The sequence below is a fragment of the Salmo trutta genome, chromosome 20 (genome assembly GCF_901001165.1).
Source record: "Salmo trutta chromosome 20, fSalTru1.1, whole genome shotgun sequence".
NCBI classification, from domain to species: domain Eukaryota; kingdom Metazoa; phylum Chordata; class Actinopteri; order Salmoniformes; family Salmonidae; genus Salmo; species Salmo trutta.
In genome coordinates, this window is record NC_042976.1 from 45,302,475 (window position 1) to 45,323,444 (window position 20,970).

At 45.3% G+C, this 20,970-nt stretch overlaps 1 protein-coding gene across 5 annotated transcripts in view; it reads right to left on the reverse strand.

The window, feature by feature from the left end:
• The window catches only part of hdac4 (histone deacetylase 4), a 255,347-nt gene that overhangs the window by 63,186 nt on the left and 171,191 nt on the right, over nt 1–20,970 (reverse strand). For 4 of the 5 annotated variants that reach the window (XM_029703522.1, XM_029703520.1, XM_029703523.1 and 1 more), the window contains 8 exons: nt 17,798–17,918; nt 13,258–13,376; nt 6,878–7,009; nt 6,598–6,695; nt 5,952–6,068; nt 4,935–5,130; nt 4,441–4,637; nt 1,013–1,225 (listed from right to left, as the gene is read on the reverse strand). In XM_029703522.1, coding sequence (XP_029559382.1) covers nt 1,013–1,225; nt 4,441–4,637; nt 4,935–5,130; nt 5,952–6,068; nt 6,598–6,695; nt 6,878–7,009; nt 13,258–13,376; nt 17,798–17,918 — 1,193 coding nt within the window. The remainder of the gene's footprint in view (nt 1–1,012; nt 1,226–4,440; nt 4,638–4,934; nt 5,131–5,951; nt 6,069–6,597; nt 6,696–6,877; nt 7,010–13,257; nt 13,377–17,797; nt 17,919–20,970) is intronic. The other variant, XM_029703521.1, reaches the window with a different exon arrangement.

Sequence of the window (20,970 nt, forward strand, 5' to 3'; positions counted from 1 at the left end):
TACACACACCAAATTCTGCTTTCGTGTGCATCTGTTGAACTGCTGCAAGATGTCTTACTAGCCAGAAGATGGCGCTTGATGCATATGAATCTCTATTGTCATAAGCTAGACAGACGTGATTCAGATGTGTGAGCGGCTTCAGGAACATTAAGATACAAATGGTATGCAAGTATGCATGCATTCAGTATCATTTCACTTAGAATCAGCCCAATTCCTGCGAAAGCCTTTAGTGGCACTGGCATACTGGTATGAACATATTTAGTATGATCACTATACTATAGGTTTTTGTCGTAAGGTGCTATTGGGATTCAGATTCTAAAACTGTACTGCCACTTAGTGAATTGCCACTACTGTAACTAACAGAGCAGGGTTAGACTGGGGTATCGCTCCTGCTCTAACACTTCATTTCCCAGGGGCCCCCAGTGCTATACTTCCTGCCGGGGGATGTGGGGTGTGTGGGCGTCATGGTGACAGGAAGGACGGTGGATTGGATTTGGACCGACTGCAGGGCTGCATGTTAGACAGGGATGACATGGTGTTCTGGCTAAGTGTGTTTGTGTGTATATGTGTGTGTCGGTGTGTGTGTGGCCCTCGGGAGACTAACTCAGATTCAGCAGTAGAGAGGAGGCGTGAGGCTGACCTCAGCCATTCAGATAAAAACCTGCACGCTATTTCACTTTGTGAGTAGGAGTAGAGCGTGTGTGTCATTGTGTGTGCTTGCATGTGTGTGTGTGTGTGTGTGTGTTTGTTTGTGTGTCAATACAGCAAGAGTAAGTCATGTGTGGGTGTCGGTTTCTCGTGAACTGACTAAAAATGAAAATAGCCTACATTCTGTTCACTATCACACATGCAGTACACGTGTGAAGTCTTCTTTCTCGGTCTGTCCATTTGGATATTCCAGCTCTCTTCGACTGGTGTTAATCACTTTATTTTTGCTTTTATGTTGTGTGTTGAGTGTGTGTGTGTGTGTGTGTGTGTGTGTCTGTGTCCTCTCCTCTTCCCTCTGTCCTACCTGTCTGAAGAGCAGCTCCTGGTCGACCATCCTCTCTCGGTTGTCCATCTCCTCTTCCTGAGGGTCCGAGGGCTCCTGCTTGACCGTCACCCCGTGCATGAGGACTCCTTCCTGGGGACACAGGGCTTGGTGCTCCCTTAGCTCCTCTTCTGTCTCCTCCGGGTGGCTCTCGTGCTGTCGACCCGGCCCTGGCTCGCTGGGCTTGGCCATCATCTGAGGGGGAGGAGAGGGAGGGGGTTGAGGTCAAAGGTAAAAAAAATCTGGCAGTGGGTGTGGATAAGTTACACATACCCGTACCAAACCTAAGTAGCGATAACTGTTGCAATACATAGTTTGGGAAATGTTCTATTTCAGGGTGACCACAAAGAAAGCCCACTTCCTTCATGCCTATGGTGGCAGTATACTATTTTACAGATTTTCAAAAATGTTCAACGGAAATGGAGAGTCAGTCAAATGCTTCCCAAAAAGTGAGTCGGGACCCTAAGAGTGGACCGCCACAGCCAGTCCCTCTTGGGTTGTCACTAGAAACATGTTATTGTCAATCAAGTGACTCGCAGGCAACCCAATTCTGATCATTTCTTTTCCTCCCACTAAACTGGTCTTTTGACCAATCACATCAGATCTTTTCACATCAGATCTTTTTCAGAGGACCAAATAGTGAATAAAAGACCCATTAGTGAATAAAATATCCGAATCGGGCTGTCTGTTTAAACGCAATCAAAGACATTCAAAAGCCTCATGTCATCACAAAGAAAAGTGGGGAGCCACTGATCGAGGAAAGTTGCAGGAGAGCCATATCTAACCATAAGGATTCAATCCCTATCCTTTAATTTCTTCTCCAATGATCCAAGTGTATTCTATCAAGCGCATCTGTTATGGTACTGTTAGCAGTAAGACAGGTGTTTTGGCTCCCAGTATGATCGTCTATGTGCAGACAGGTGAGTTGATACAAGTTCAAAAGAGTTTCGCAACTACAATCTCTCTTCGCAAACATTTCCTTTTCGGAGCACAGAGAAATCCATAAATCCACCGAGCAACACGTCTAAATTTAAACGCACGGTAAACAAACGTCACCGCTCATGTCCAAACCGCCATCTATAAGCTCAGATGACAAGCTGACTGGCTGGCCCTTATTACTTGTTGCCAGAAGCTGGTTTGTTTAGATTATAAAGGTTAGTCCACCCACGGTCTCCGGGTTCACACAGACTAGGGATGAGAAAAAGAAAAACAGAATAGATAGAATGAGAGAGAGAGAGAGAGAGAGAGCGAGAGATAGAGGTGAAGCCTCATCATAAAAGCAGAGAGAGAGAGAGAGAGAGAGAGAGAGAGCGAGAGATAGAGGTGAAGCCTCATCATAAAAGCAGAGAGAGAGAGAGAGAGAGAAAGAGAGAGCGAGAGATAGAGGTGAAGCCTCATCAGAAAAGCAGAGAGAGAGAGAGAGAGAGAAAGAGAGTGTGAAGGAGAGAACGAAAAGAAGAGAGAGGGCTGAGGTCTCATCATAACAGCAGAGAGAGAGAGAGAGACAGAATGGGAGATTATCCTCTATAAACAGGAGGACAAAGAGGGTACTTCTGTACAAAAAACAAGTGCGGGAGAGGGGGATCAGGAGAGAACATCAAAGGGGAGAGAGAGGGGGAATGAAAGAGGGACTTTGGGTAAGGTAGAGGGTTTAGAGAGGAAGGCGAAGAGAGTGACAAGAGAGAAATCCGAAATGGAGTCAGAGAAGGCAGCCCAGAGAAAGTGAAAAAGAATGGGGCCAGACGAAGGCAAGAGAAAACTGAAGAAAATGAGACACAGAAATAGAGAAAGAGAGCGAGAGAGAAACAGACACAGAGAGAAGGAAAGAGAAGAAAAGAGAGAGAGAGTGTAATTTCAAGACTGTGGCGGATGTCGCTGTGCCGGGCCAGCTGGGTCCATCCAGCTCGGTCGCCACGGGGATGTCAAGGGTAACTACTACACCCCCCCCCCCCCCCCCCGTCCTTCACCCCCCTTTCCAGTGTCCCAGGTCATAGCAACCATGTCTGGCAGACGCACGCACTGGGCCCTGTTGGCATGACGCCAGGGGAACCGGCTCATTGACGTCAGAGCACCAGTCTCTTGCCTCATCCCCCTCTAAACACAAGCCACTCTTTTTACACTCGCTCCCGCCACCCCTCTCTCGTTTATTCCCCCTGACTCCCTCTCTCTTTTTCGCTAAATTCTCTCTATTTTTTAAAGGGGAAACTCTCTTTTGGGATTTACACCAGCTACATAAGGGATGAGGTTGTTTTGAAGTTGGATGCTAAATAAACACATTTTAAAGTTTTGGAGAGAAAGTGGGAGCCTACTGTAGATCCTTTAATGCTTAAATACTGGTAGTTAAATAACTCCTCGACACTTAAAATCCAAATATAATTTTTTTAAAGCTTTTCAGCTTTGCCGTACCTTTCATCCAAAACATGAAGCAAAAAGTCTCTTGAAATATGAAACTTTTTGACAGTAGATGACAACAGTACCAATATGGAATTATTGATATCATGGAGACAGCTGATTCAAGTAGTAAAGTGACAAGTGACAAGTGACCTCTTATGGATCACCAGCAAACAATCAATGGATCCTGAAAGTCAGCAACCCAAAAGATGACTGAGTCGTTTAAGCCGCATGCTAACCTGGATTCTACCACTCCCATTGCTTTTCAAGCAACAATGCTAATGCTAAAAGGTTGGGAAGTAAACAAAGCCATATTCTCCATATTCTTAATTGCTGACCACTGAGAATCCACATGGATCACTTCTGAGGTAAATATCTGAGGTAAATATCTGAGGTAAATTTGTCATTTGGTTGAACTACCCCTTTAAAATAAAAACATTTATAGGCCCTATTCTTCATATTCTTAATCGCTGACCACTGACAATCCAATTGGATTACTCGCTAGTTCTGAGATTAATTTGTAATGTGGTAATATCCATTGTTATAGTCCATTAAACACAGTGATGTCAATGTGGCCATGTGTCAGTGAGGGACATAAGTACGGGAAAACAACAGAGATCCAGAGGATAATAGCGTATAATCCTCAGGGAATGTCACGACACAGGAGAAATTCAGTAGGGAGAAAAAAAAGAGCAATAATTATCTCTCTACGCCCCCACCCTGCTCCGGCCTTATGATTTTCTATCCGCCCTAATCACCACACACACGCAAACACACACCGAGCTCCTTCCTGTGTGACCATATAAGGAAGCGGCTTCCTCCATACGAGGCAGTTGCTATGGCGATGGAAGAAGCGAGCACAGGAACATGCACGCAGGGCAGGCAGACTCTGGCAAACACTTAGCCGATGTACAGCTGTTGTGTTGCTGCTGCTGGTGGGGCTGTTGCTTAATGACATAGCAGACACACGCTCACACATGTACACAATCACGCACGCCCCCAACCCCTCCCACACACACCTTGTTGATGTGCAGTTGCTGCTGCTGGAACTGCTGCTTGTGTTTCTCCAGGAACTGCTGGTGCTGCTGCTGGACCACCAGCTGCTGCAGGGCCTGGGCGTTCTGGGGCAGAGGGGCCGACTGGGTCCTCCCCAGGGGACGGTGCTGCCCACGCAGCTTGTGGATGGAGGGCGACTGCAAAGGCAGCCCGCCCAGGCCTGAAACACAGGAAACACCGACAACATTAAGAGGGTGATCCACAAGTAACATTGGGGACCTACCAAGTGGAGGCTGGTGTGGAAGGACAGGCTGATTGGACGGGCTGGTTGTTATGGCTGGAATAGAACGAGAAGAATGGCATCAAACACATTCACTACACTGAAGAAATGACTAGGAGCCGTCTTCCTTTCACCAGCCGCCAGTGAAACCACCGCGGAAAATGGTCTTTCAAAACCAGTTTTTTTTGGGGGACGATGTGTTTCGGATAGTGCCTGAGACGGAGTGGATATGCTTACAGCAGGACAGACCTAGTGGGTTCTGGGACTGCTCCAGGAGGACCATGTGCTGGAGGAGGGGGTTGTGTGCCGAGCCCCCATCGGTCAGGTAGGAGGGCAGGTGGGCCCCCGGGATGAAGGGAGTGGTTATGGAGATGCCCTGCTGCAGCCTCTCATGCATCGATAGCCTGTCACCATCCTGCTGGCCTGACGTCATCTGAAAAGGAGGAAAAAATATGCAGGTGCCGGGTGGAAGTTGCCCCTAAATGCAGACCAAGGAATCATCTAACTGTAGTGTATTTCCCTCTGCATATCAGTGAACTAATAACTCTGCCTGACTTCACTTGGAAGAGTTGGAAACATATGTAGAGAGAGAGAGAGAGAGAGAGAGAGAGAGAGAGAGGAGAGAGAGAGAGAGAGAGAGAGAGAGAGAGAGAGGAGAGAGAGAGAGAGGGGAAGGGGGGACATTCCTTACAAAAAAATAAAAAGGTTGAATGGGCCATCTGAGGGGGTAGAACGTGCGTCACTGACCTACTGCTGGTCATTGTCTCTCAATGGGGCCTTTCTGAAATGGAAGTGGGGCTGAAAAGCCACATACGGCAGATGGACTAGGTCTAGACAGGGCCCCCGCTATGTGGAGTCTTCCACTGTGAAAGGGCTGTGTGCGCAAGCAAGCCCTCAAAGTGGAGGAGAGGAGAAAGGAGGAACAGAGCGAGCGAGAAGAGAGCGAGAGCTAGGGAGGGAAAAGAGTACATCGGGGTGAGAGGGGAAGCCGGTGGAGAGAGAGAGAGAGAGAGTGTAGTAGGGAAAGGAAGAATGTGGGCGAGAGAAAAGGGGAGAACGTGAGATGTCAGGGTAGAGATACAGTAGAGTGCAGAAGAGGGAGAAAAAAGTACGGAGGAAAAAAAGGAAAATACCAACTAACGAAAGAAAACCCAACGAACAACATACAGAAAACAAAACAAAGGAATGAACCAACAAGACAAAGACAGAAAGAAAGAACACAAAGAGCGAGAGAAAGCGGAAGTATGAACTCACGCTGGACGGGCCGGTGGCTGGCAGGCCCAGGGTGATGTTAGGCAGTGAGGGCGATGTGTACAGAGACAGCTGGCTCAAGGGGCCCTCTCGGCCGGCCAGCCTGTGGGCCAGGGAGGCCTGGAAACAGAGGAGCACACAGTCAGAGAAACACACACGCTGAAACACAAACACTGGCCAGATAAATAGACCCCTCTGGAAAAATAAACAACCCCCGTGGCCTCCTGTCTACACGGGCAGTCAGGAGCACATGTTGGTTACAGAGACACACACTCAGCGCCTCAAACACTGACAAGGATACAGGGATACACATACAATACGCACAGCCACCTGCATTTCCACCGCCACGTGCACAGACACGCAGACAAACACAAGCACCCGTACGTACACACACAAACACACAGTCACACCGGATCAAACAAGCATGGAAGCACATGCGCACGCACGCGCACACACAGGCCTTATAGTGTGAGCCAACAACTAACGAGTGACACTTTATTTGGGTCTGGGCCATATGAAGCAAACAGTCCTCAGCAATGTGACTGGGAGTCAACATCAGAGCAGATTGAAAAGAGAAGAGTGTATCAGAAGTCCATGGTCACAGCAACCGAACAGCTTGACGCAGGTTCAAGTTCTAGCGGCTGCTTACCTCTACTGGACTAGCGATGCCGTTCTCATTGGTGATGTTACTGGAGCTGTTGTTGGGCGAACTGGGGCCCGAGCCAGGTGCGCTGTTGCAGGCCGATTCTGCAACAACAAAGACACAAACCACAAGACATGTGGCTCCCACACAACACGCATACCGATCAAGGTACCAGGTTGGAAACCTATCGATTTCAACCCACAGAAAAGCACTAAAGTTACAGATGCAAGGGCTGTGCGAGTTTGATCGTGTTCCGTTTGGGCTGAGTGGCGCACAGGAAGCTTACCAGCCATGTCCAGAGAGCGCTTCTTGGCAGTAGTGATTATCGGACCGTCCTTCCTACGCAGCAGTGGGCTACTTCTGCGCTCTGTCACCTTCTGTTTAAGCCTGGACCGGAGCTTCAAGTTGGGCTCAGAGGCTAGAGTGAGAGAGGAAGAGAGAGAGAGACAGAGAGGAAGAGCAAGAGGGAGAGAGAGGAAGAGGGGGGGTCCATTAAAAAACAACTTGAGAGCATAACATACACAACAAAGATTACAGAAATCTAAAAAGAAGAATATGCAGATCTTAGTAAAGCCTTTTTACTGGCATCGCCATTGAGGGCATACTGGAGAGGAAAATGAATTGGGTTGAGAGCCACAGGAGGACAAGCAGCATTATATAGGTTGATCATGACACAGATGAAGAGAACGAGGATGAAGGGATTCTAAAACACTCAAAAAAGGAGAGACTGGAGAGACACACGGCTAGTGTTACATTTTGCAATTCCACATGCATGACCTGCAGGATTCATTTGAATCAAACCAAATACTTCTGCGAAACATGAATGAAAACAACACTGTGACAGGGACCGATATGAAACTGTTCCACGTATTCTGTTCCGTCTTGCACATGATATAGCTAAATAAAGGTTAAATGAAAAAATATATATAAAAAAATATGCAGAAGTATGGAAGTGGGTATTAATCAAATGGCCACCCAGACTATTTACATTGACCCATACCCCTCCCACCCCCCTTCGTTTTTACACTGCTGCTACTCGCTGTTTATTATCTATGCATAGTCACTTTACCCCTACCTGCATGTACATATTACCTCGACTAACCTGTACCCCCGCACATTGACTCGGTACACCCTGTATATAACCTCGTTATTGTTATTTTATTGTGTTACTTTACATTTTTTACTTCAGTTTATTTAGTAAATATTTTCTTAACTCTATTTCTTGAACTGCATTGTTGGTTAAGGGCTTGTAAGTAAGCCTTTCACAGTAAGGTCTACTACACCTGTAGTATTCGACGCATGTGACAAATAAAATTTGATTCGATAACATTCAGAAGCTGTTATCTTTCTGAGGAGATTCTCTATGCTCTGTCTTCCCTGGCCGTCAAAGCCTCAGAGGGCTTTTGGGCTTCTAATGACGAGAGTTCTCTCTCTTTCTGCTGCAAAACAAGCATGTCACTCTGCTCTCGCTCTCCTATCCTGCTGTGTGAAACTGTCTGTAAACAAGAAAAAAAACTCCAGACCCCCAGCACACTGCCTCCCGCGGTGCGACTTCAGCTAAGCCGCGCTCAGTAGAGACCTGAGGTGAGGTCACACTTCTCCGAAATGCTTGGAGAAGAGAGCCTTTACTGGAGAGTGTTCACAATTTAGACACGGTTAGTATTAGATCGATGGCGCCAAACACCACACTGTGCTGTGGAGCCCAGAATGAAATGATCACTGCAAATGAAGCCCCGCACACGGCGCTCACCTGGTACCTCATAAAGGTTAGCCAGTTCAAGGCATTTAGTGCTAACAAGCTACTCCTTAAAGGGGCTACTTCTGGAAAGACTGACGGAGCAGATGAGAAACGACTTGATGAGATGAGCTCCAAAAATGTGACAAGGACGAGCAGCACTAGAGGCAAAGAGTTTTCCAGTCTTGGCAGCTCTTGCAGACCCCATTCTTAATCAAGCCTGTCTAAATGCCAAGCTAATGAATAGCTCTTGTTGTCAAACGCTCTCTATTAAACGAGTGTGTGTTTTTTTGTGCCCTTTTTTTCCGGGTTTGCAAACAGTCGTTTTTGTTCATTCTCGCTTTCTGTGCAGAGAGGCGGATAGCCTTCCTCTCACTCCCCTTCCCTTCAGTTAATCCGGACCAAACGTTCACCACCAGTTAACCCTTTGGCTTGGCTCGTAACCTCGTGTGAAATGGGTCTGGCTACAGAAGGCAAGCTACGCTCATTAGCGTAGGACTCAGGGCCATGTCTGCATCATCTTGGCCAAGGCGCATGGGAGTCTGGGTTTTCAGTCAGAGGATATTTGGTCAGGGAATGTTTGTTGTTGGTTTTCCCATCCCTTCCCTTCAGCTCCATGTATTCTTGAATGTGAAAAACAGGTATCAGTGTTGACCAGTTGACCTGTTTTAATGCACTCGGTGCAGACACAGAACACCTCTGGCCCATTTGGGACGAGCGAGGGCTTTGAGTGCGTGGAATGTATAATTTATATGAAAGTGCACTTTCAATTTGAGGGGCTGAACTTGCGGTTGAACTTATAAAACTTGATTATCAAAAAAAGAGCGGCGCTTCTTGTAAGTGGAGGGCACTTGTCCAAAAGGCTTCGTTAACAGGATCAGGGGAGACCCGGTCATGAATGTTGTGCATTAGCAGCTGGAGTGTATGGGAACACATTCAAAGAGACAATTCCTCTGAAGAATTATAATGCAATCTAGCACAAATTAGCCTGACCTTCCAATATGGCTGACCAAGCGAACAATAGTCTGAAGTAGTTGACAGTAAGGTGGTGCAGACTACTTGTATCCACAACAGCTGTCTTGACGTAAACTAGCCATAGATGGGTGATGTGTTTATTTGTGGTTTTGCCGGCAGATACTGCAGCATAGGATTTTGTGAGAATGTGCAGGAGGTGTGGGGGGGGGGGCTCTGTAGCTCGGTTTGGTAGAGCGTGGGGCTTGCAATAACAGGATAGTGGGTTCAATTCCCGGGACCACTCATACGTAAAGAATGACTGTACTGTAAGTCGCTTGGATTAAAAGGGTCTACTAAATAGTATACAGTGTATTATTATATTGGTATCCGGGTATTAGAGAACGTAGATTAGAACCTTGGATAAAAAAAGGGGAGATAATTGGAGGACGATTCTCATGCTTGACGATGACGACAGTCGTATAGTCAGGTTGCGTGACGGACTAGTAGCTTTATAAGTGAGACAGATGAAGGTGGGTTGAGCTACAGAAGCGCCGACACACTCGTTCGAATAACAGATTAGATGCAAACGCTGCATTAGCGTTCACATCTCTCCTGTCACGCTTCAGTAAAAATCTGTCTCGAACAGCCACCACATAAAACGCATGTCCCCCCTGTAAAACACTGCAACACCGCTGAATAAATAAAACACTCACTAAAGTTCCAAGGAAAGAGAGACATAAAACATGAGAGACGTCAAATTTGCCATTGCGCCTTCGGCGCTGAGCTTTATTTGCGGTGTGGTGGACTGTGGCTCAAGCAGACCAAGCGGGCCTAGGCCAAAGGACGTGGCTGGCAGCCAGGAGTGGAGAAAGGGCTGAGACGGGGATGGGTGGGTGGGTGGATGGAGGTTTGCGGCCGTGCCAGGGTTTTCTCGGTTCTCTCACGCTCAGAGGAGAGATGGTGGGGGTAAAGTGTTGATGCAGGCAGAACCAGGGGCTTATGGCCTGTCTGCTCTGCAGGCTGGAGGAGCCTGTGGGGGTTCACCCCGGGACGCGGTGACTTTGAAGGGTGTTAGTGCTGCCACGCCAAACGACTCACTGCAGGGGCCCACTGCTGACTCTAGCAGTTTCTCTCTCTCTCCGGTATGTCTATCTATGTGAATGAAGTTTTGACGTTACCTCAGAGGCAGCAAAAATCACAATAAACAATATCACTGTCTGTGAAATCAAACTCCACAGCTAGGCTTTAGTCATGGTTTCTCATTTCTTCAGTGTACATTGAAAGTTCACATTGAAACATCAAGGAAACAAGCCATTTTTCACTTCAGTTTCTCCACAAACATGGTGAAAATAACATAGCTCCAGGGACAGAGATGGTCCAGTTGCTATATTACCACAGACACGATTGAGTAAGACAGGCACGATCCAGTGAGTCAAACAGAGCTACTCCAGGAAACTGAAGAGGCTCCTCTTCACATTGTGAATGGGCTGTGATTATCGTACGGTTTGATGCCTGAATGAGCATCATTATCATGAAGATGATCATGGAGATGCTCATTCTACGCTAATTTCCTGAATTCTGAGTGGGTCTACATAAAAGAAAGAGACTTCTTTGGTGCTTTGATCCGAATACAAGTTCACACAATATTAATATTTTACGACCAATATCTTGTTGTCGAATATATCTACTGTAACGAAAAAGTATATCTCAGAAGCTAGTTATTTAGCATGGGCATCGCTTATCAATTGCCTCCTACACTACCAGCGAAGACATGGGGGATTTTAGATTCCCCACGTTCCAACTGTAAATCTTCATATTAGAGATATGAGGCTGATACGAGGGAGAGGAGACACGGATGAGCAAGGTGACATTTTCCCTCTGACATTAAAGACAGACGAAGCCTCCTCGGAAACGCGATAAGACGGCATAAAACATTTGCAGCCTCCGCCGGCAGAGCGGGGAGAAGTAACGTCGCAAAAGGGGAAATGACACACGCCGCCGTATTCACCCTTGAGTGGTTTAATAACAGCTGAACGAAGATACATTTTTTTTTTTAATAACATGCAGAGGGCAATAAGATTTCAATGGTTGGCTAGAAAAGAGATGATAAAGAGTAAACGCGAGAGACTGGAGAAGACAGTGTTGGAGAGTGCGCCGGATGGGGCTGTACGGGCAAGGGGGTGTAATGTACAACCCAAGGGGGGGGGGGGGGGGGGGGGTGAAATATGTGGAGTATGCATATGATTGTAATGTACACCTTTACCTAACATATATTACAAGCCTGGTACCTGAGCTGAGCTGCTACGTGCGAATCACAAATGATCTGTGGATTCAAATAAAGCGCTTCAAATGTGGATGTACAGCAGTTCTCCCTGAGTGAACAGCACAAGGCACACAGTAGCTAATCTTAAACATTTCCAGTCCTTGGCCCTCTCCCGTTTCTGTCACGACGTTCCCGCTCGTCGCCAGGGGTGCTTATTTACCACCCGGTTCTGTTGCAAAACGTTTCTTAAAACGGAAGCAAACGGAACAAACGGGGTGCGACCTACCTGAGTTTGTCCAATAGAAAAACTGGTTTTAGTTGCACTAATGATTACACCGCAGGATAATGCATTCCTGTCCACATCCCCACGGGCGGCAGGGCTGTCAGCGGCCCAGAGCACACAGAGGTTGATCTCCAGCTGGGCGAGCCGGGACAGACGCGGCCAAACGAGAGCAGACGCCGAGTGAATAATCACCGTGTCACGTCCTGACCATGGTAAGCTGTTATTTTCTATGGTAGAGTAGGTCGGGGCGTGACAGGGGGGTTTTCTAGTTTAGTTTTTCTATGTTGTTATGTTCTAGTTTTGTATTTCTATGTTGGGTTGTTCTAGTTTTTGTATTTCTTTTTGTTTGAGATGATCTCCAATTAGAGGCAGCTGGTCATCGTTGTCTCTAATTGGAGGTCATATTTAATGTTTGTCCCACCTGGGTTTGTGGGAGATTAGTTTTGAGTAGTGTCTGTTTCACCTCTGCGTCACGGTTTGTTGTTTTTTAAAATTAAGTTTATTTATGTATTTGCATAGTTTCACAGAGTAAATAAAATGTGGAACGACACACACGCTGCACTTTGGTCCGCTTCTTCCTACGACAACCGTGACACACCGCCTAGACCCCACATTACAGGCAGTGGACTCTGCGCCGAGTTTTACACAACCAAGAGTTTCTCAAAGGCTTTGAAACAGGAAATCTCCAACCAGTGCTGCTGTGGTATCAGACTCTGTGTGTTCCATAGACAACCTTTTCGTTTTCTTGTGATTCTCACGTCAACAGAGTTCTCATGTTGGTGATGATTTAGAAAAACCTACTGCACTCTTGAACCATGTCTTTCTTCAATAAAAAATATATCCCCTTAACAACGGGAACCTTTATAAATATAGAACGGAAATAAGAAAAGAAGCACAGCAGAGATGCTGAAATACTCTCCTTATAAGGTCACGAAAGAGCTCTTGAATGTCAAAGATCATAGGTGAAACGTAGTAGTAACCTGGATTGATAATCTACCCCAGTGTCATATACTATCTGCCCCAACACTACAATGCTCTACACACGACACTGCTAATGATCCAGAAGCAAAGACCGCAGGGAACTAGGGGGAAATTGGCCTGCAGTGCGTCACTGGTGTAAACAGTTGTGTCACCCATGGCAACTGGCACAAGGTAACACAGTTGGCTACGTCTACTGTACTTTTTTTTTATGTCTCAATATTTTGGACCCATTTCCTCTTGCTGATGCGTCACCATATCGCTTTTAACTAGCCACTATCACTTTAGCGAACACACTTTTAGATGAGTTACAGTGCGGAAAGAGGAAGTTAGAAAGGGAAGAGCTTTTTTAAAATGTTTAATATTGAAACACAGCCAAGTGAAAGCAACAAAAAACAGTGATAGTTCACTCCGACGTGAAAAGCGATCAGGGGTCAGGTGACGGAGTCCTACCTGTCTTGCGGAGAGGAAAGTCGTCTTTGGGGTCGTACATCCCCAGGATGGCGTGGCTGTAAGGGGACATCCCTGTCTGGGGAGGGGAGCTCTGATCCAGGGAGCTATGCTGGGTCTTCCTACAGAGGGGAGACAAATACACATTTACAGTATTTCATTTGGCTCCTTCAAAGGGAGCAAAGGTCGACCTGACTTCTGAGGCGGAGGACGTCTGGTAATTGGAAGTAAGATAATTCCCCATTGTAGATAAATACATTTAACAATTGTACACAGTATGACGGATAATCATCAACATGCAATAAGATGTTGAAAAAAATCGAAATTCAGCCGTTCAGTTATTTCTTGTCATCGTAAAATCTGCTCTTCGAGAAGCATCAAGGCACAATGGGCCCATTATTGAAAAGTCACACACACATACACGGATGAGCGTTACCACAAACACAGGATTGTCAGTTCCCTTCCCACCAGACGTAACCTGCAGACCTTTTTATTTATGGCCCGGCACTTTGCATGCCATCTCAGATTACCCACAATGCACGTGCCAAGCCTGAAGTGGTGCGGCACCCTGTGTTTGTAAACAAACCTGCACCGACAGGGCAATAAGCGGAAACAGATCTGACGGAGCCATAAAAGCTACTACTGCTGCATGGACCTGCTAGTGTGTGTACGATCTGCTGATGTTGCCCGTCTGTCTGTGCCAGTCTCTCTGACTGGGTAACAATGGTCCGTGACAGTTGATGTGGCTTCAGTAGTGTGAGGGAGAAACGGGCATCAGGTATCTGTCTGTCTGTCTGCTGCTGAGTATCCATCTATCCTAGGCTACCATTAAAAAAGTGTGTGTACCTGTCTGTCTCTGTGTCCATTTTCCATGGCTACTATTTATGTGAATGCTGATTTTTACAGTAGGTGGGTAACAAACAAGTCAAGACTAAACAAAATAATGTAAAATTCCTGTGAAACCGTCGAGTGAAATTCATATCTTAGCTAAATCAATAGAGAACGTGTCATTCATCAATAAAATGGGCGAGGCTTCAAAGTTGTTAACCGGAAGAGCAGATGTCGGCACTGGATGGCGCTGACCATTGATTGCACTAGACACAGCCTCCCTTACACATAACTTTGACAAGAAAGACACCAATGGGGAGATAAACTTCTCTCCACGCTTTGCTCTCAAGGACTTAACCATGACGACTGGTGTCAAAACGTAGGCCGTGGCTAACAGAGAACAATTTTTCACAAAAACACACTCATCAACCTATGGAAAAACAGAAGCCTACCGCAAACCAGCACAAACACACACACAACATCAAATGCGTTAGGGACAAGTCTGTGAACACCCCCCAACCCCTCACACTCTCAGAGTTAAGGAAAGAAAGAAAGAGAGAGAAAGAGAGAGTAATTTTTCCATCTCCCAATCCACAGATCTCGCCTCATGGAAAGGTGCAGCAGTGCATGGACGAAAGGTTGAGAGAGAGAAAGAGCAAGAGCGAGAGAGAGAAAGAGGGCGGGAGGTGGAACAAAGAGGGGGAGTGAGAGAGAGAGAAACAGAGAGAGAGAGAGAGAGAGAAAGTGTGGTGCCGGTGTGTTAATATTCATCAGGTGTTGCCTCTGAAAGCCCTTTCTTTGCCCCCTCTCATTCCCCCTTATCAGAGAGCGACAGCCGAGGTGCCGGGAGATGGGTTAGGCGTCTGTGTGAGGACAGGTGAGAGAGCAGAGAGAGGAGGGGAGAGAGGAGGGAGGGGTGAGAGAGTTTGGATGGAGAGGTATGGCCGATGGATGAAGAAAGAGGGGGGAGGGCAGCAAGACAAAAAATGGGGGAGAGAGAGAGGAGAGGTAGAGAGAGAGAGAGAGGGAGGGACCAGGGAGAGAAAGAGAGGATGGAGGGAGAGAAGGATAGGGTGCAAAATCCAGGATAGACATACTGCAGAGGGAGGCAAAGCGTGAAGGAGACAGAACAAGAGAGCAAGAGAGATAAGGAGAGTGAGAGAGAAAGGAAATGAGTCCTTTCCTGTCGTTTCCCATTCACCACCTTATCTTTTGCCCGAGAAAAACGTAGTGTTCAAATATTTACAGAGCGGGAGAGTTGGCATCCTCTCTTCTCTTCCCTCTCTTCAAATGCACCAACTACTTAAAGACAGGAAACTGTCAATCACAAACTACAAACAGGGGCCCACTACTTTGTACAGAACCTCATTCCTTCAACAATGTACTTCAATTCAAACAAGTAGATGGGTGAAAAAGAAAAATACAGAATAGACTTTAAAGATTCTAAAAGTCTAATGAGAAAAGCACAAAACATTCAACTCGGGTGAAGGCACCCAGTCACGCACACATTTCAAGTCAGAATTCGGTCCTGAATAGTAAATTCGGTCAGTGGCACAGACAGTAGAACCCAATCCTAATTAGACCCTTAGCTCTTACCCCTTGTACACTTGTGTAGATCTGAGAGGATTGCTTAAGCTGCAAGCAATATGGCGAAATTCTATAGTTTCCTAGGCAGGATGGAGCTATTACCATATTGCTTATACTTATCCAGTGGCGACCCGTCATTCAGGGCAGGTGGGGCAGAGCCCCAACTGTTTAGCTAACTTTTATTTCATTTTAGATTTTTTGTGTGTGCATGTTTTGCATGTTATTTTGGCATTAATACGTGTCAACATATCAGTTTGCAAGCAATGTAAAAAAATCAAAATAATCATTGAGTTAATAAAGCCGCATACAAACATGGTCTCTTTTGCAGGTGTTTCAGCCTAGCACAGTGCTTTCTGTGGTGGTGGGGCAGCCAGTGGAAAATACGGAGCGCAGGGGTTGGTAATGTTCTCTAGTTGGGCTGTGATTGGCTCGCAAAATCTATGGGAAGAAATCGAAAATTCAACCCACTTGGGTGCTGCCATAGAGTTACATTAGAAGTGCTCATCCAAGAAGGCTCAAGGTCATTGGCCACTGATAAAATGACGTCAAATCACTTTGTATCTACCGTAGCTTTGATTGGACTCATACTTTCAAAATCTTAGGTAGCAAGCTATCAGTCATCATCATGAATCAAGTCGACAATCTACTAGCAAATCCTTTTCAAACCTTGTCATATGAACAGAAATAATGAAGAGAAATTATACAGAAAACGTATCGGTGCTCATTGGCTATTGGACATAAAAATTACACAACAAGTTGGAAATTGCAAATTCAACAATGAGTGGTTTGGAAGGAATCAGTGGCTAACTGCAAGCATTGCAAAGCAATCACTAGCCTGCTATTTAGCGGAGTGGGCTTAAAAGGATAAACATTCAACATTGGCCATGCTGTCAATCAATCATGACTTCTTCCTCGTTCAAAACAACTGGAAGCTCAGAACTGGGAACTCTCAGACTTCAGTGAGTTCAAGACAACTGGGAACTCAGAAGAAAACAAGCTCTGACTGGGAGAATAAGTAGTTTTTTCCAGAGGTCCCAGTTGTCTTGAAAGTACCATAAATCCAGAGAATGACAGACTTTGATGAAAAGTTTTGCCCACGAAGGACCGCCGCGCCACCTTCCTGTTCAAGTGAGAACAGCACAACAACGTGAATCAAAAAATGCATTGTATGCTGCTGCATAAATGATGTAATATGCCAGGGAGATATATATACTGTAGCTAAGCAAGTAATATTAAGTGTATGTTGTGTAGTAAGCTGTTAGTAGCCCATGTGCTTCGAATTTGGTCCATTTTCCTCTCATAATTTAGCCTACTGTTCTGACTTGGTGGTGCACATGTAGCCTATAACCTGTTTTAGAGAAATGTCATCATTGAATATTGTAAGAGCTTTCATTGTCTGCTTATATGCCCCCTTTATTTATCCTACGGTTCTGACTTGGTGTAAAGGGAGAACACTGTAAGAATGGCCCATGTTCTGAACTCCGTCGCTGTACATTTCAAAAGTGTTGAACAAATAGTTATATTGACTAAGTCCGTCCTATCACGCTCATTAACGTCTTATCCGCTCGTCGTCCCCTTATGCCATAGTTTGTACATCTCAATTGTCAGTAGAAACCACATTTGTTTAAGCAAGTCAGACAGATCAGCTATGTTTTTTTTAAAAGGCAGTAAATGTGGCTGAATGAACTGTTTCACTGCCAGACAAAGCTCCGCTGATAGCCAGGTGTAGCAGTGGTAAGGTATTGGGACTTCTGTTGTGACTGTTGGGACAGCTTTATATAGGCCCTACGTTTGTGGGCACCGTTTGTCACCATTATAGTATAATTCATCTATTGTTTAGTGTTGTGGCTTTGCTGGCATGCATAAAACATTTTTTGGGGGGAGTTTACCCCACCAAGATGCACATGCTAAATCGCCACTGTACTTATCATATCCGTTAAGGTCTACAGAAACACATAGGGGGTAGACAGAGGATAGGGGTGACTTTTGGGTTATAAGGCTGTGCAGCGTCCACGAAGAACAAAGATCTACGGCATGCCATCATTCGGCATCAGCAAGGTGCCACCATAATCAAGTAAGGCTTATCCTATGGTTGGGTAAGGATGTGGGGTGTGGGTATGATACTCACCCGTACCAGTAGCGTGGGTCAGTGTTCATGCAGTGGTTGAGGCTGCGCTGAGCCAGGGCTTTCTTCTTGTTCAGGACAAACTCCTGCAGCCGCATCTTGACCTCCGTGCTGGCCACTGCACCTGGGAGAGATGATCGAGAAGCCGAGGGTTAGGGACTACAACATTTACAGGACGTGGACTACAAATACCACCTTCAAAACAGCCTGGAGGAACACGTGTCATTCTGTTTCCTTCTACAGATATGGTTCCTCCTTAGCCTAGTAGAACCAGCCTGATCGCTACACTGATATCCTTGTACTGTAGCTCAATCATTTCTCTAAACTCGTGAGATCAGTGTGGTAGTACGAGGCTAGTTCCTCCTGGCTTTGGATTAAACTTGAAGATAGATCTTCACATCATCTTTATGATATCACATTATGTATGGCATCATATGCAACCACCAATATCATCTTGGCATGACCCCATGATATTTAGATGAAGTACTACCTTTCTATGTCATTTCAATTCAATTGATTTAACCAGGTAGGCTAGTTGAGAACAAGTTCTCATTTGCAACTGCGACCTGGCCAAGATAAAGCATAGCAGTTCGACACATACAACAACACAGAGTTACACATGGAATAAACAAAACATACAGTCAATAACACAGTAGAAAAAAAGAAAACAAAAATCTATATACAGTGAGTGCAAATGAGGTAAGATAAGGGAGTTAAGGCAATAAATAGGCCATGGTGGCGAAGCAATGAATAGGGAACTAAATCTAACGAGAGAACAGAATCGAGACGACAACAGGATCATTCTGAGTGAGATACTAGAACGGATGTGATCTTCCCAGCTGATCTTTGTAGCCTGAAGCAGTGACTGAACAGAATTGAAGTCTGTGGGAGCATAGAGTTACACAGAGTTTCCCTAGAAGGGAAAACGCACGCTTTTGTGGGAATTCCACCGAGACCGTGGCAGTTAAATTGGCAAAAATATTTTGTCTTTTTTTTCTTCTTCAAACAAGGCATCACAAGGTGCGTTCTTTCACAGCGCTCTCTTCAATTACCACCTCGCCAACACAGTCAACACATCCCTGAGGGGAGCCTCCACACAGGGAGAGAGAGACGGAGAGAGAGAAATGGAAAGAAAGGTAAGAGAGTGAGAGAAAAAGACCCGAGAGTAAAAAGAGAGAGCAAGGGAAGTGTTTCTGTGCGTGTGTGTGCACACAATACTTCTGTAAAAGTGTCAAAGAGAAACACACAATTAGTGAAAGAAGACGGAGCTGGCAACAAGTGACTAACATGTCAAGCGGTGAAGCAGTGTGGGGGGGGGGGGACATAGGAGAATATGATGACTGCTAATATAGACGCATTTTAAATCACATTGCGGGTCCTAAGTGCTGACATCTCAATTTGTACGCCTTGCCAATGAGGCAAATAGGCTTTTATGAGACTGCCTTGGAGGCAATTTACTGCAGCACTTAACAAAGCGCCCGCTGTTTACCATCCAGCGTTACTCTAGATGCAAGCCTAGCGCCGTACATATACAGATTACAGGAAAACACAGTTTGAGATGTGGCGTTTCACGGACGCCATCTTGGCACCAAAGCACATACAAATTGCAATGTTGTTGTCAAGAAACACTTAGTGCCAATATGGCTGAGTTTGCCCCAAAATGGCTGCTTTGGTTCTGACAGTGAAGCAGTGAGGTGTTGGGTCAGGCTGCCCTGACTCCTTGTGCTTGAAAAGTTGTGACATTTACATCTGAAACTGTTATGGGGAGCCAAGGTGAGGGTGGTTCCAACGCTGGCACAATGTCCGAGCTAGTTTTAGGAGCTTTAATGACATCTTTGGAGAGTGTGCTGTACTGTTATACAAGAGGTTGGGTAAAACATAAGTAAAAAAAAAAAAAAAACATTTGCTGGGCAGCTTTAGGAGGATTTACTGCTATTTACCCAACTCCTGCTCTCATCACTCATACTGCACCATCACTGATGCTAATGCTAACAATGTCCCACTAATACTATGATGGTGTAGCATCAGCCATGATACTGTAGTGTTAGCCACAATGATAATACTCTTTAGCCACAATGTGATAATGTAACATTGGCCACGGTATATGATAATGTCAAGATAACCACAGCATGTGATTTAGCCACAATGCAATAATGTAATGTTAGCTTGGGGTGTGAACGTTTAAACGTTAAAACTTTTAAAATAAAAATCTTTATCACAGTGCAGTTATCACAAAAGTACTACTAAAAAATGTGTGTTCAGTGAGCTCGGATCAACCCTTAAAGAGATGTGTGGGGCTAAGGCTTAAGAGGGTGTGAACGATGCTGAATGGGTGTAGAAAAAGAAGAGCTCTCCAGTTGGTACCAAAACATTCAAAGGTCATTTTCTCAAAAGTGAGATTACAAGTTTATCACCTTTCAAAGCAGAATAACTTTCCCATTGTTCCTCAAATGCAGTGTATGATATACCATTTTGTAGCTCTTTGTCTCTGCTTTTATCCAATGTAAAAAACCAACCATTTCAAATGTTTCTACGTAAGACTGAATCAAGGCGGTCGGTCACAAATGCTCTTATTGTTTTAACGGGAAAAAATTATAAAAATTGCAGTATAATCGTTAAGATTGTTTTCTCCATTTGTCACATCCCTAGTGTTAACCACAAAGAAATAATGCAGAATTGGCCACACTATATGATAATATAGAGTTAGCCACAACGTAGTAATGCAGCATTGGTCCCGCTATATGATAATATAGACTTAGCCACAACGTAGTAATGTAGCATTGGCCACACTATATGATAATATAGAGTTAGCCACAACGTAGTAATGTAGCATTGGCCACACTATATGATAATATAGAGTTAGCCACAACGTAGTAATGTAGCATTGGTCCCGCTATATGATAATATAGAGTTAGCCACAACGTAGTAATGCAGCATTGGCCACACTATATGATAATATAGAGTTAGCCACAACGTAGTAATGTAGCATTGGTCCCGCTATATGATAATATAGAGTTAGCCACAACGTAGTAATGTAGCATTGGCCACACTATATGATAATATAGAGTTAGCCACAACGTAGTAATGTAGCATTGGTCCCGCTATATGATAATATAGAGTTAGCCACAACGTAGTAATGTAGCATTGGCCACACTATATGATAATATAGAGTTAGC